The following is a 12,975-nucleotide window of genomic DNA, read 5'->3' as shown; positions in this document are numbered from 1 at the left end:
ACGAGGTCAGTAAAAGCGTTTGGCTCAGATGTCAGCTTCCTAAAACAGAAGCTGGACCCCCAGGAAGAAAAAAAAAGTTTTCTGTTCCTCTGTGTCAAATGAGCACACTCACTCAATAGGTGAGGAGGGATTCTTTAGAATTTCGAAAGAATTTTTTTTTTCATGATCTCACAGGCCCCTTCTTTCAGATCTGAGGGAACCTGCTTGGGGGAGGGTCCTGGCCCTGGACTCAGACCCAACCTGTCTCCTGACCGCCGCCCACCACTTCCTCTGGCTCGGCCCCACAGGCTGAGAGTTTCAAGACAGAGGAACCTCGCTCCTGCACTAAAACACAGCTCTAGAGAGTCATGCTGAGCATCATGACGACACCCTTGGAGTCTCTGATTAGAGCAATTTTGCCATGGTGACTGGTCAGGCCTTCCGTGCCCTACTTTCTCCGTAGAACAGGGAGGGACGTCCGTTACTGTGTCTGCAGTGAGCAAGCCCCCACCTCCGCTGTGGTCACAGCTGACTTGCAACTCCTCCAGCAGCGGGGCCCTGTGGAGCTGGGTGAGGCTGTGGGAGGCCTGCATTCTAGGCCCCTCGAGGCCTGAAACCACCCACCCCCTGCAGATCTGGCCCCCATCACAATGCAGGGGAGTCCGAGAAACCAACCCACTGGTCCTCCCCTTGGGGAACTTCCTGCCTTCCTGCAGTCTCCCACTGACGGAAACCCCACAGAAACAGGAATTCCTGCCAAGTTCTAGAAGCTGCTGGACACCTTGGAGGGATCAGGACCCCCCGAGGACAGGCAGAAGGCCCGGCAGGGCCGCACCCCCTGGCGAGAAAGTCATGGAGAGGAGGGGGCGGGGAGGTTGCCAAAGCCCACCCCTCTGGGGGCAGGCAGCGACCTTGCACCTTCCTTTCCTGCTTCCGGGGCAGAAGGGCGGCAGGTCTGTGTAGGAATGAGCCGCAAGGACCTTGGGACCTGAACCGGGAGGGCAGTCCTGGATGTCTCTACGGGGCAGAGAGTGTCAAAGATGGTGAGCCAGAGTTCCGCTGTGTGGTCATGTGCTCCATGACTGTCTCCCGCTGTCCTCAAAAACAGGGGCCCGCTGTCCTCAAAAACAGGGGCCCACTGTCTTCAAAAACAGGGGCCGTGGGTAGGGTGTTTGTTCCCCATGTTCCTGGCGCAGAGCAGGAGCTCGAAATACATGTTAGATGAATCCCTAGGAGAAAAGAGAGCGTGGCTCTCTGGCTTGACAGCTCCACTCTCTCAGGCTGTAAAGGAGGGCAGCCCCTGGCCCCAAAAGATGAGTTGGCTGGGTTGGGCCTTTGCTTGTGGGGAGAAGGAAGGCCCTGAAGCCCTGGGTGTGGGTCGTTGGTAGACAAAATGATAGCCCACATTGCTTAGCCCTGACTTTGAGGTGGCATAAAGATAATTGCAGCTCCAGTGACTTCCAGCAACTGGTCTTGCTGTGAAATTGGCTTTCTGGAAGCCAGGAGTGAAAAGGTTCAGACTCCACCAGCCCACGGCCTCCCCACGGCCCACGGCTTCCTTTTCCTTTTTCTCTCTGCCTCTTACCGTCCTTAGCTTTGAATAGCTGTTAACCAAACTATGAAAATGCTTTTTCAAAGAAAACAAGCATTTATCCCAAGGAGAACCAAGGCACTTTCCCAGGGAAATCTGTCAGTCCCGACCTGGAAGGGCTGACCACCCCCCCCAACCTTGGAATGTACAGGGTTGGTTTCCAGCCATCACCTCCGGGAAGGTGAGGGGCCGGGCTGCCCAGACATGGCCTTGCCCGCCCACTGGCTGCCTGCCATCTGCTGGGGCCCTGCTCTGCACGGCATTGGCATGTCATCCACATGGAGATGCCAAGGAGCCCAGCCAGACCAGGAGGGCATTTGTCTGGACATTCCCTCTGTGTGGCCGAGGGTGGGTGAGGGAGTGGGCTCCCCTGGTAAGAGCTCTCACTGCCCTGCAGACGTCCACCAGTGCCAGCCTGAGATGGGAAGCACACTGTCAAAATTCCTGTCCTTGTGGCTTTTAAAAAATAAGGAAGAATGAGATTTTATGTATGTCTGTAGTTGTTGTTTAGTGTTGTGTCCGACTCATTGTGACCCCATGGTCTGGGGTAACCCTCCAGGTTCCTCTGTTCATGGCATTTTCCAGGCAAGAATACTGGAGCAGGTTGCCATTTCCTTCTCCAGGGGATTTTCCCAACCCGGGGATCAAACTCGAATCTCCTGCATTGCAGGCAGATTCTTGACCACTTAGCCACCAGGGAAGCCCTTACATATACGTCCCATATATGCTTTTCCCTCCTCACATTGTTCCCAAAGGATATATGACAGCATTGAGCTAAAAGAAACTACAGGCTAAGAACCAGGAGGTCAGGGAAATTGGGGTAGCCTGACTATTTATACAGACATGTGTGCACCCTCACCAAACATCCATGTGTGAAATTTGCCTTCGTTCGGCATGCTCTCTCCCCAGCCCCCCTTCTCCTCCCTGGACTTTGTTGCAGTCCAGATGAAATTCCACAGCAATGACCAAGTTAGAAGCTAGTTAGGAACTTTGATGAGCAGAGTCCACTTAAGCAAGCCCTGAGCACTTTGATTCGTATCTTAATGCAGACGGTATCTCCCTCCGAAGAAATGAAGGGACACGGTGATGTTCTGCCTTGGGAATCTCAGCTCTGGGATTATGACTCAGCAGCATTCCAAACACAAGTAAAGATTCAATATCTCCAGAAGCTTTTTATTGTGACTCGCTTGCAACACAATGTTCCTATTGACGAGCAGAGATCATAGAAGCTGGCCAGGCTTCTCTGATATGTAACCGCCTACCTTGAGGGGGCGCTTCCCAATTTACCAATATATCAATCGACCTTCACCCTTTTCTAGGACCCAAAACCGTGTGTTCCTGCAGCCGAACACATATTCCTGAGTCAGAGGCGATAGCCGTCCATGTGCACTTCCCATGTGCTCTTTCTGCTCTGCCCTAATCTGGCCGCATCCCTGGCCAGACCATCGCCATTTCCTGGCTCTGGCTCCTGGCTGCCTAGACTAATAAGCTCACACCATTCAGGGGCTTGAGAGGGCTAGGGGGCCACTCAGGGGCCAAGCTGACCCTTCCGACAGCCATCCCTCCCTGCCTCCCGCAGCGTCCTCTCCAGGGGGCCCCGAACTCACCACCCCCCAGAGTTCAGCGACAGTGGCCAGCACCCTCAGTCAACACAGCCACCTCCTGCAGCCGCCCAGGTGGGGACCCTATGGAGGGGAGAGGTCTGCCAAGTTGAAGGGGTGGTTCCCTGGTGTCTGCCAAGGGCCACTTTCCCCAGTGCCAGAGGGAGGCACCAGTCAGAGGGAGGCTCTGTCTGAGATGTTCTTTCATAGCGACAACACGACCCCAGTCAAAAAAAGGTCATGCCCCAGGGCCAAGAGGAGGCCCGCTCTTAGGTATATTAGTCAGGATTCTCCAGAGAAACAGAGCCAACAGGAAGTGTGTGTGGAGAGAGATTTAATTAAGGAATTGACTCACGTGGCTGCAGAGGTAAGTCCAGAACCCAAGAGCGAGTGGATGGGGCACAGTCGCTTTCTAGAGGGCAAGCTGCTTTACTTAGCGTCCCCCCCATGGAATGTCTGCCTTGTCCAGAGACACCTGCACAAAAATATGCAGACAGTGTTTGGTCAGATACCTGGGCGCCATGGCCCCACGACACTGCCACGTAAAATTAACCTACACGTAGGCTTTTCAGTCGCCATGTGGCTCTCCAAAAGGATGGGTCCCTCTCCTGGGTGCCCTGAGTGGGGAGGTTGGTAGATCCCCAGCTCTGCTGCCCTGACTCTTCTCTCCCTTCACTTCTTTTTTTCTTTTCTTTATGTATTTATTCAGTCGTGCTTTGTTCTAGTTGCAGCACGTGGGATCTTTCATTGCAGTGTGCGGGCTTCTCTCTAGTCGTGGCCCACGGACTTAGCTGCCCTGAAACTTGTGGAATCTTCCTGGACCAGGGATCGAACCCATGTTCCCTGCATTGGCAGGCAGATTCTTAACCACTGGACCCCCAGGAAAATCCCCTCCCTTCACTTCTTGCCAACTCACCTCAGCTATCCCTGAGACTCTGCAACTTGACCTTGCTGCCCATTGGCTCTAAGGCCCCACAGGGTGAAGTGGGCCAAGCCGTCCTGAACCTGCACAGCTAACTCCTCCAAATCTGGCCCCCTTGTGTGAGAGGACATCCCCAGGTAACCCACGGCTGACTCTGCCATCACCACTGCCAGGAACAGCCCCAGGGCTCACCTGAGGAGTGTCTACCAGGGTCTCTCAACTGTTCCTTCTTAAAGTGTAATGGATCATCAAAAAAGCAAGAGAATTCCAGAAAAACATGTATTTCTGCTTTATTGACTATGCCAAAGTCTTTAACTGTGTGAATCACAATAAACTGTGGAAAATTCTGAAAGAGATGGGAATACCAGACCAACTGACCTGTCTCTTGAGAAACCTGTATGCAGGTCAGGAAACAACAGTTAGAACTGACATGGAACAACAGATTGGTTCCAAATAGGAAAAGGAGTACATCAAGGCTGTATGTTGTCACCCTGCTTATTTAACTTATATGCAGAGTACATCATGAGAAACGCTGGAATCAAGATTGCCAGGAGAAATATCAATAACCTCAGATATATAGATGACACAACCCTTATGGCAGAAAGAGAAGAAGAACTAAAGAGCCTCTTGATGAAAGTGGAAGAGGAGAGTGAAAAAGTTGGCTTAAAACTCAACATTCAGAAAACTAAGATCATGGCATCTGGTGCCATCACTTCATGGCAAATAGATGGGGAAAGAGTGGAAACAGTGTCAGACTTAATTTTTTTGGGCTCCAAAATCACTGAAGATGGTGATTGCAGCCATGAAATTAAAAGATGCTTACTCCTTGGAAAGAAAGTTATGACCAACCTAGACAGCTATTAAAAAGCAGAGACATTACTTTGTCAACAAAGGTCCATCTAGTCAAAGCTATGGTTTTTCCAGTGATCATGTATGAATGTGAGAGTTGGACTATAAAGAAGGCTGAGCACCAAAGAATTGATGCTTTTGGACTGTGGTGTTAGAGAAGACTCTTGAGAGTCCCTTGGACTGCAAGGAGATCCAACCAGTCCATCCTAAAGGAGATCAGTCCTGGGTGTTCATTGGTAGGACTGATGTTAAAGTTGAAACTCCAATACTTTGTCCACCTGATGCAAAGAACTGACTCATTTGAAAAGACCCTGATGCTGGGGAAAGATTGAAGGCAGGAAGAAAAGGGGACGACAGAGAATGAGATGGTTGGATGGCATCACTGACTCAATGGACATGGGTTTGGGTGGACTCCGGGAGTTGGTGATGGACAGGGAGGCCTGGCATGCTGTGGTTCACGGGGTCAAAAAGAGTCAGACACGACTTAACTGAACTGAACTGCAAGTGTAATGGGACTGCATTTTAAAACAATCAAGATTTTATGTTATGTGTATTTTACCACCATAACAATGATATGTTGAAACAAATTTCAACATTAGGGAGTTCCCTAGAGGTCTAATGGTTAGGATTCTGGGCTTTCACTGCTGTAGTCTGGTTTCAGTTCCTGGACAGAGAACTGAGATCCTGTAAGACATGCGGCACAGCCAAAAAAAACAAAGAAAAGAATATACATCTCAAAATTAGAAAAGCTTCATTGTATGTTTCAGAAAAGTGTCAGCAATGCATGCCTGTTTTCACACACTTGCAGTCAGATTTACATGCTGCTCTGTATCGCTCCTCACTTCGGCTTCCCTTGTGGCTCAGCTGGTAAAGAATTCACCTGCAATTCAGGAGACCTGGGTTCAATCCCTGGTTTGGGAAGATCCCCTGGAGAAGGGAAAGGCTACCCACTCCACTATTCTGGCCTGGAGAACCATGGTCACAAAGAGTCGGATACAACTGAGCCACTTTCACTTTCACTTTCTGTATCGCTCCAAGGGCTTCCAAGGTGGCTGCATGGTAAAGAATCCTCCTGCCAATGGCGGAGACGTGGGTTAGATCCCTGGGTCGGAAAGATCCCCTGGAGGAAGAAACAGCAACCTATTCCAGAATTCTTGCCTGGTGTATCCAGTGGACAGGGGAGCCTGGTGGACTACTGGGAGCCATGCGTCCATAGGGTCACAGAGTCAGACAGGACTTAGCAACTGAGCACGCTGTATTGCTCTGGAATTTTGGGGTGTGTGTTTGTGTGTTTCCTTTGTTTTTGATTTATTTTTAATTGCAGGATAATTGCTCTACATTGGTATGTTAGTCTCTGCTGTACAACAGTGTGAATCAGCTCTAAGGATGCATATGTTCCCTCCCTCTTGAACCTCCCTCCCACCGCCCATCTCACCCCTCTAGGTTGTCACAGAGCACCAAGTTGAGCTCCCTATATTATACAACAGCTTTATTCCTCTGTTCTGAGCCTCACTCCATTCACTCTCACGTGCCTGAGTAGCCCCTGCAGTTATTTATGATGATTGCATACTCTCTCATCTGATCAATATACCCTAACTTTTTACATTTCTTTCATTCACTGATAATGCATGTGGGTGTGTGCTCAGGGTCGGGAAGATCGCCTGGAGGAAGAATGGTAACCCACTCCAGTATTCTTGACTGGAGAACCCCATGGACAGAGGAGCCTGGCGGGCTACAGTCCGTGGGGTTGCAAAGAGTCCGACACGACTGAAGCAGCTTAGCACATGTGTGCTCAGAACTGTGCTGGACAGTGGATATCAAAGGTGGACTAGACCAAATTGCTGCTCTGAGGCAGTTCACCTGGAAGGACAGTGTTATACATGACATGAAAATTAATTTGCTTTTTAAAGAAAAAAAAATTAAAGTTAAAAAATTGTAAGAGGGCTAAATCTCTATCTTTTCAACCAGGTATGAAAGATTTCTTGTCTAAAGTACAGGCAGTTTTTTACACCAGTCTTTTTCTAAATTTGAATTTGGAGACTTTTCAAATATTTAAGTTTTATTTTTCTGATTATTAAAGTAATAGATTCTCAATGTAAAAAAAAAAAAATAAATAAGGTGGGGAGGCATAATGAAATGAATCAAAAAATTATACAGTTGCCTCCCGAGTCTCACTCCCCAGAACCATCACCCCTGTTTACGGGACGCTTTACCACAGCTGGGCCCAGGGACATCACCTCACTGAACCTTCAGAGCTGTCCTACAGAAGCCATTTCACAGATGGGGAAACTGAGGCTCCCAAGATGTCAGCAGATTGCTCACTCTCCCTCACCTGCTAGAAAGCAACGGAGCAAGACTGAGAATCCAGGCCATTCCACGGCCACCACCCTCCTCCCTGCCACCAGATCCTTCACTTCCCACAGCTCTCAGCTTCAGCCCCCAACACGGTGTACACACACACACACACACACACACACACATGCGCGCGCGCACGCACACACACACACACACACACACACACACACACACTGCCCACTGGGTGCCCTGCAGTTGGTCAGCCTCTCTCTGTCCTGGGGATGTGGTGGGGAGACCCCCCCCCTTACTAGCCAAGCTCACAATGTCTGCTCCGCACTCACAGCATGTAGCCTGCAGACCGAGATGCCCACCTACTGAAAGGAGGTCAGGCTGGGAGCCCCTGCTGCCTGCCGGGAGCTGAGCTGGCGCTTACATCAGCTCAGTCAGTGGTGACCACAGTCCTGGGTGACAGCCCCTGGGACTCCAGTCTTCAGAGTTAGGTGTCAGAAAAATGGACACATAGATAGCAAAGGTCCCAGGTCGAGCAAACTCTAGGAGATGGTGGAAGACAGAGGAGTCTGGCGTGCTACCATCCATGGTGTCACAGAGTCTGACACGACGGAGCGACGGAACAACAATAGCAACAGAAGCCGAGATGGGAATAAAAATTGAGCTTGTTTATACTTCAGTGACAGCCAGGGAGTAAAGGGCTGGGTGGGGGAATCACGTCCCTAACCCCAGCTGCGTTGGCTGCGGGCGCTGGTAGGAAGGAGGGAACAGGCTCTAAGACGTGGCCTCTTGTCTCTGTGAAGCCGGCCCACTGGGCTGGGGTCCTGAGAGCATATGGAGAATGGCTGGCTATAAGATCCCACCAGGTTCACTGCCTGCTTGTTATGTATGTAAACTTGGGAAACTTGAACAACTTGGAGCCTCAGTTTTGACATCTGAAAATAGGGTAGTAATGCCTGCTTCACAGGATTGTTTGGGGGCTCAATGTCATCTTCTCATTGCAGCCTTCCCTGGTCACCCCATCTAAAGTTAGCTTCCAACTGCTGCTGTGATAAACTTCCAATTGCACAAATTTAGTCACTAAATAAGCACGGATTTATTATTTTCCAGTTCTGTAGATTAGAAGTCCCACATGAGTCTTCATGGTCTGGAATCAAGGTGTCCACAGGACAGGTTACACCCTAGAGGTCTAGGGAGGAATCTCTTTTCTATCCCTTCTGGCTTCGAGAAGCCTCCTGCCCTCCTGGGCTTGTGGCCCCTTCCTGCGTGCGTATGCAAAGTCGCTTCAGTTGTGTCTGACTCTTCGTGACCCTATGGACTGCAGCCCGCCAGGCTCCTCTGTCTAATGGGACTCTCCAGGCAAGAATAACGGAGTGGGTTGCCATGCCCACCTCCAGGGGATCTTCCCGAACCAGGGACCAAACCAGCGTCTTTTACGTCTCTTGTATTGGCAGGCGGGTTCTTTACCACCAGCACCACCTGAAAAAGCCTCGTGGCCCCTTCCTCCATCCTCAAAGCCAGTGGCATTGCATCTGTATCTTTTTTTCCACAGCCACACCTATTTCTCTTTCTTCCTCTGCCTCTCTCCCACTCTTAAGGACGCTTGTGATTACAGATATCCCAGTAATCTAGGAAAACCTCACACCTGCAGCCTTGATTTCCTGTTGTCATGTAGGGTTCCAGGGACTGGGACATGGAACTAACTGGAGCCAGACACACCTTTCCTGACCACTCGACCTGACACTATAATACTCTCTCAGGTTCCCTATTCTGCTCCCTTGCTTCATCACCTCTCTCATCATCTCCCTCCTCCCCCAAAGTGTGAGCTCCACATGCAAGGATTTATGCCACCAGGTGCCCTCTCTACCCCACCCCACCCCCTGGTGCCCAGGATGGTGCCCGCCTGGCATCCCTTAGAGCCAGAGGGGGAGTCCTTCCTTCTTCCTCCTGTGACTTTAGGTTGGATGTTTTGTTCCAGGGGATTCACATCAAGCTTCGCCTGCAAGCCCCGGGCCCCCCGCACCCTGGAGATCCTGGACATGAACCCACCCAAGGTCAAGGCGTCGGCTCTGGGCCCTCAGTTCTCCTCGTGTGGCCCCAAGCAGGCCAGTCGTCCCAGTTCCACGACGACTTCCACAAGAAGCCTGCAGAGTAAGTCAACCTGCATGGGAGGGCATTGGGCTTCCCCATCTGACTCGTGCTCCTTCCGTGGCCACCAGACCAAGGGGAAAGGCCCACCTCTCCTCCCCACCTCTCCTCCCCACAAGACCAGGGCCCTGGCTGCCTGCTTCCTTTGCCCCAGGAACCTGTTCTTCACTCATCTTTCTGTTTAAGAAATTGCCCTTGGCCTCAGCGGGTCATGGGCTTCCCTGGTGGCTCAGCTGGTAAAGCATCTGCCTACAATGCAGGAGACCTGGGTTTGATCCCTGGGTTGGGAAGATCCCTGGAGAAGGGAACGGCTACTCACTCCAGTATTCTGGCCTGGAGAATTCCATGGACTGTATAGTCTATGGGATCACAAAGAGTCGGACACAACTGAGCGACTTTCACACTTCAGCGGCTCATGCACAAGCTGGCGGAGTGAGACCCTTCCAAACAGTCACTCGGGGATAAGATCCCCCTGCCCGCGGGCTTACAGGTCAGCCCTGAAACCAGAATTGACCTTCTGGTGGGAAACAGAGGCAGGTACTTCCTCACAAGCTGGGTGGAGAGGCCCCCTGAGGGACTGAGGGTGGGGTGGGCCCTAGGGAACCCGCTCTATCCCTGGGACCACCCTCCCACTCTTTTGCTCCTGATGAAAATCACTTCTCTGTCACCTCCCAGTCAACCAGTTGACCACACACACACCCCTTTCACTCCTCAACCCAAGCCTGGAACTTTCTAATAGGGCTTTACTAAAAATAAGGGAAAGCAAAAGAGAAACCGAACAAAAGGACGTCAAGTGGCAGAAAATCAGTCACACTCAGGATGTGTGAGTCCTGTGACCTGGCCGCCCCCTCCTTCCTGACAGGACCCTGGGCGCTCTGGCCAAACCGGGGAGCTTTGGGCTGGGACCGTGGTTCATGGGCCAAGGCTGGGCAGCCCGTAGGGGTGGGCAGGCCTCCGCCTGCTCTCAGCGCCTCTCTGCTGGCAAACTCACAGCGGAGCCCCGGCCCCATCTCCCCACCACAGTGCTTCTGCACGCGGGCCCAGAGCAAACGCCAGCAAGTACAGGGAGAGAGCGGCCAGAAGCGAGGCAGGCCGGCTTCCCCGGCGCGCTGCCCGGCCACCAGGCTGGACGCCCCCTCTGAAGTAACCACAGTAGCCGTGCCCAGGGCTGCCCGGCTGGCTGGCCGCACAGGGTGGGGAGCAGCTGATACCCGCCCCCTCGGCCTCCACAAACACAGGAGATGCTGGCAGCAAGGCTCACCGAGTCCCCACACCGAGCTTCCTGTCAGGAAAATGCATGGCCACCCCAGTGAGTCAGGCCCTCCCGGCCACAGAGCAGGTGACCCGGGAGGAAGGCACTCTGCATTCAGTTTGCACAGGGTCCGTTGAAAGGAGGGCTTGTGTGGGGACAGAGAGGGGCTCTGTGCCCAAGTCCACCCTGGCGCTGGCAGCTTGCCTGACTTTTCTTCTCCAGGCAGCCCATCTTCCAGGAAGTGAGGATGGGTTCTTCCCCAAGGTTACCATCCCTTTGCCCAGTGACCAGCCCGCTTCCTGCTCTCGGCCAGCCGGCAGCTGCAGATGACAGATGTGACGAGACGGTTGTCGTCACGCCACCAGGTGACTCAAGGAGCTGAGGAGGACAGCCCTCCAGGAGTCCAGGAGCAGGCTCACCATAGCCCCTTCCCGAGGGTCCTGCCACTGCCCTTCCTGCCCACCCTCCCCGCCGGCACCCAGCTTGGGGGTGGGTGCAGTGGGGGACAGCAGAGCCACAGCCAGGAGCTCGTCCATCTCAGGGAGCCGGGGCCAGACAGCTCAGCCAGAGGCAGGCCCTCGACCTTGGAGGAAACCAGTCCTCCTCACCCAGACCAAGTATGAGGAAACAGAAGGGGGTTAGAGCCTTCTCAAATCGGCTGCCTGAGCCGCCGACTTTGGATTTTCTTCCTCTTAAAACCTGGTAAGAGTATGGGGTGTTTCCCTCTGTGGCTGGAATACGGCTGTTCCAAAGCGGCCCTGTGCTTCTTCCTATGTGTTCTAAGGGCTCAGAGCATTGACCAGTTTAAAGCCATTTCCCTCCCTCCGTCCGTTAAGACCACAAGCAGAAACTGTGCCCCCGGCAGGGTGACTGGTCCCCGCTGGGGGAGGCCCGTTGCTCCCTCCTTGCCAAGGGTGACATCAGGGCCACATCCTAGTGTTGGGGCCCATGTGAGGGAAGCAGGAGAGACTCCATCTTGAAGCCTGTCATCCTTCTTAAATACAGGATGTGAACTGGGCCTGAACCCAAGCCCAGGAGTGAGGAAATGGTCGCTAGTGAAAACCAGGTCTCCTGGAGACTTCCCTCCTTACAGATGGCAAACAGAGATTGTAGCTGAAGTCAGGCTGCCCCTGTTAGATTAACCATGGAGACATCCCCTCTTGATGTATAATCATTGTCCCCCCACCCTCCCTCCTTTAACCTTAATTGTTTGTTTTCCTAGCACCTACTTGTTGTAAAACTCAATCACATGCAACAGAGAGGTTGCTAACACCTAACCAGTCACGTAGTGGGGGGTATAAAACTGGGCTTCTCAGAAACATCAGGGTCCTTGTCGGGAACCGATTCACCCTTGGACCTGCTGGCGTAATAAACTGTACTCCACTGTCTTAAGTGTCCTCCAAGGTGTGTTTTGCGACTCCGGATTCCACAACACTGGGACAGAGAAAGAACCTTCACCTGCAGAGTCAGCACTGTTACCCAAGCCTGTAGCAGGGTCTGACCTTGCCTAAAACAGAAATACTGAAATAAAATGATCAGTATTGAGATGGCACTTGTGTATGTGTCTCTGTATGAGTTTGTGTGTGTGTGTGTGTGTGTGTGTGTGTGTGTGTGCACGCACGCTGTCCCCCAGCCAGTCCATCTGCCCTGGCCAGGCCTTTTGGGAATCATCTTGGTGGTCCCACTGGACATAAATAAAGGACAATGTTGTGTTTTTCAATATCCTCCCAACTCCTGAGGAGAGCAGGCAGAAGAGGTAAACAGAACACTGGAGCAGGCAAGAGGCCAGGTTAGCCCTGTGATGACCGTGGACACATCATGAGCCCGACCCTGGGTTAATTTCACAAGTTCTTGGCAGTGGTGCCAGGGTGGGCACATTAGAACTCTGTGGTTACATGACTAGCCCATCTTGATCCTCTGGAAATATGTGAGCCCCTCTCTGTTCCGGGGGGAAGAAGGCTGTATAGAACACTGCCCTCCAGCCCCTCCAAACTCCTGACTTGATCTCTAGAGGGATAAAGAGAAAACACGAATGCTTCTCTCGGTGTTGTGGATAATGGACCAGCAGGAGAAGTGGAGACTGGGTCCCTGAAATGGAAGCGCTCATGGAGAAACCCTGAAAAGGCAGAGAGTGTTTGCAGATGAACATCAGAGGAGCATCATGGGAAAATCTCTCCCTTTCTCCCAGCAAATCCACTCCCTTCGGATTCCTCACATGCCGCCAACTGACACAGCCTGGCCCTGCCTTGGCGAGAGAGCAGCCCCATCTCCAGATTCCAGAGGGAGTGGGTGACTCATCCGTTACTGCCCACGGTCTCCCCGAAGCCAG

General features: G+C 52.3%; 1 protein-coding gene across 5 annotated transcripts in view; it reads left to right on the top strand.

Moving 5' to 3' along the window:
• ARMC9 (armadillo repeat containing 9) overlaps window positions 1-12,034 on the top strand; it is a 175,838-nt gene extending 163,804 nt beyond the window's left edge. For 3 of the 5 annotated variants that reach the window (XM_065930365.1, XM_065930362.1, XM_065930363.1), the window contains 2 exons: window positions 9,225-9,397; window positions 10,869-12,034. In XM_065930365.1, coding sequence (XP_065786437.1) covers window positions 9,225-9,397; window positions 10,869-10,891 — 196 coding nt within the window. In that variant the 3' untranslated portion in view covers window positions 10,892-12,034. Of the gene's footprint in view, window positions 1-174; window positions 324-9,224; window positions 9,398-10,868 lie in introns of those variants that run through there. The other 2 variants (XM_065930364.1, XM_065930366.1) reach the window with 2 other exon arrangements.
• The last annotated feature ends 941 nt before the right edge of the window (window positions 12,035-12,975 follow it).

The sequence above is a fragment of the Muntiacus reevesi genome, chromosome 3, assembly GCF_963930625.1.
Source record: "Muntiacus reevesi chromosome 3, mMunRee1.1, whole genome shotgun sequence".
Lineage (NCBI taxonomy): Eukaryota > Metazoa > Chordata > Mammalia > Artiodactyla > Cervidae > Muntiacus > Muntiacus reevesi.
This window is presented reverse-complemented; position numbering and strand designations above follow the sequence as displayed.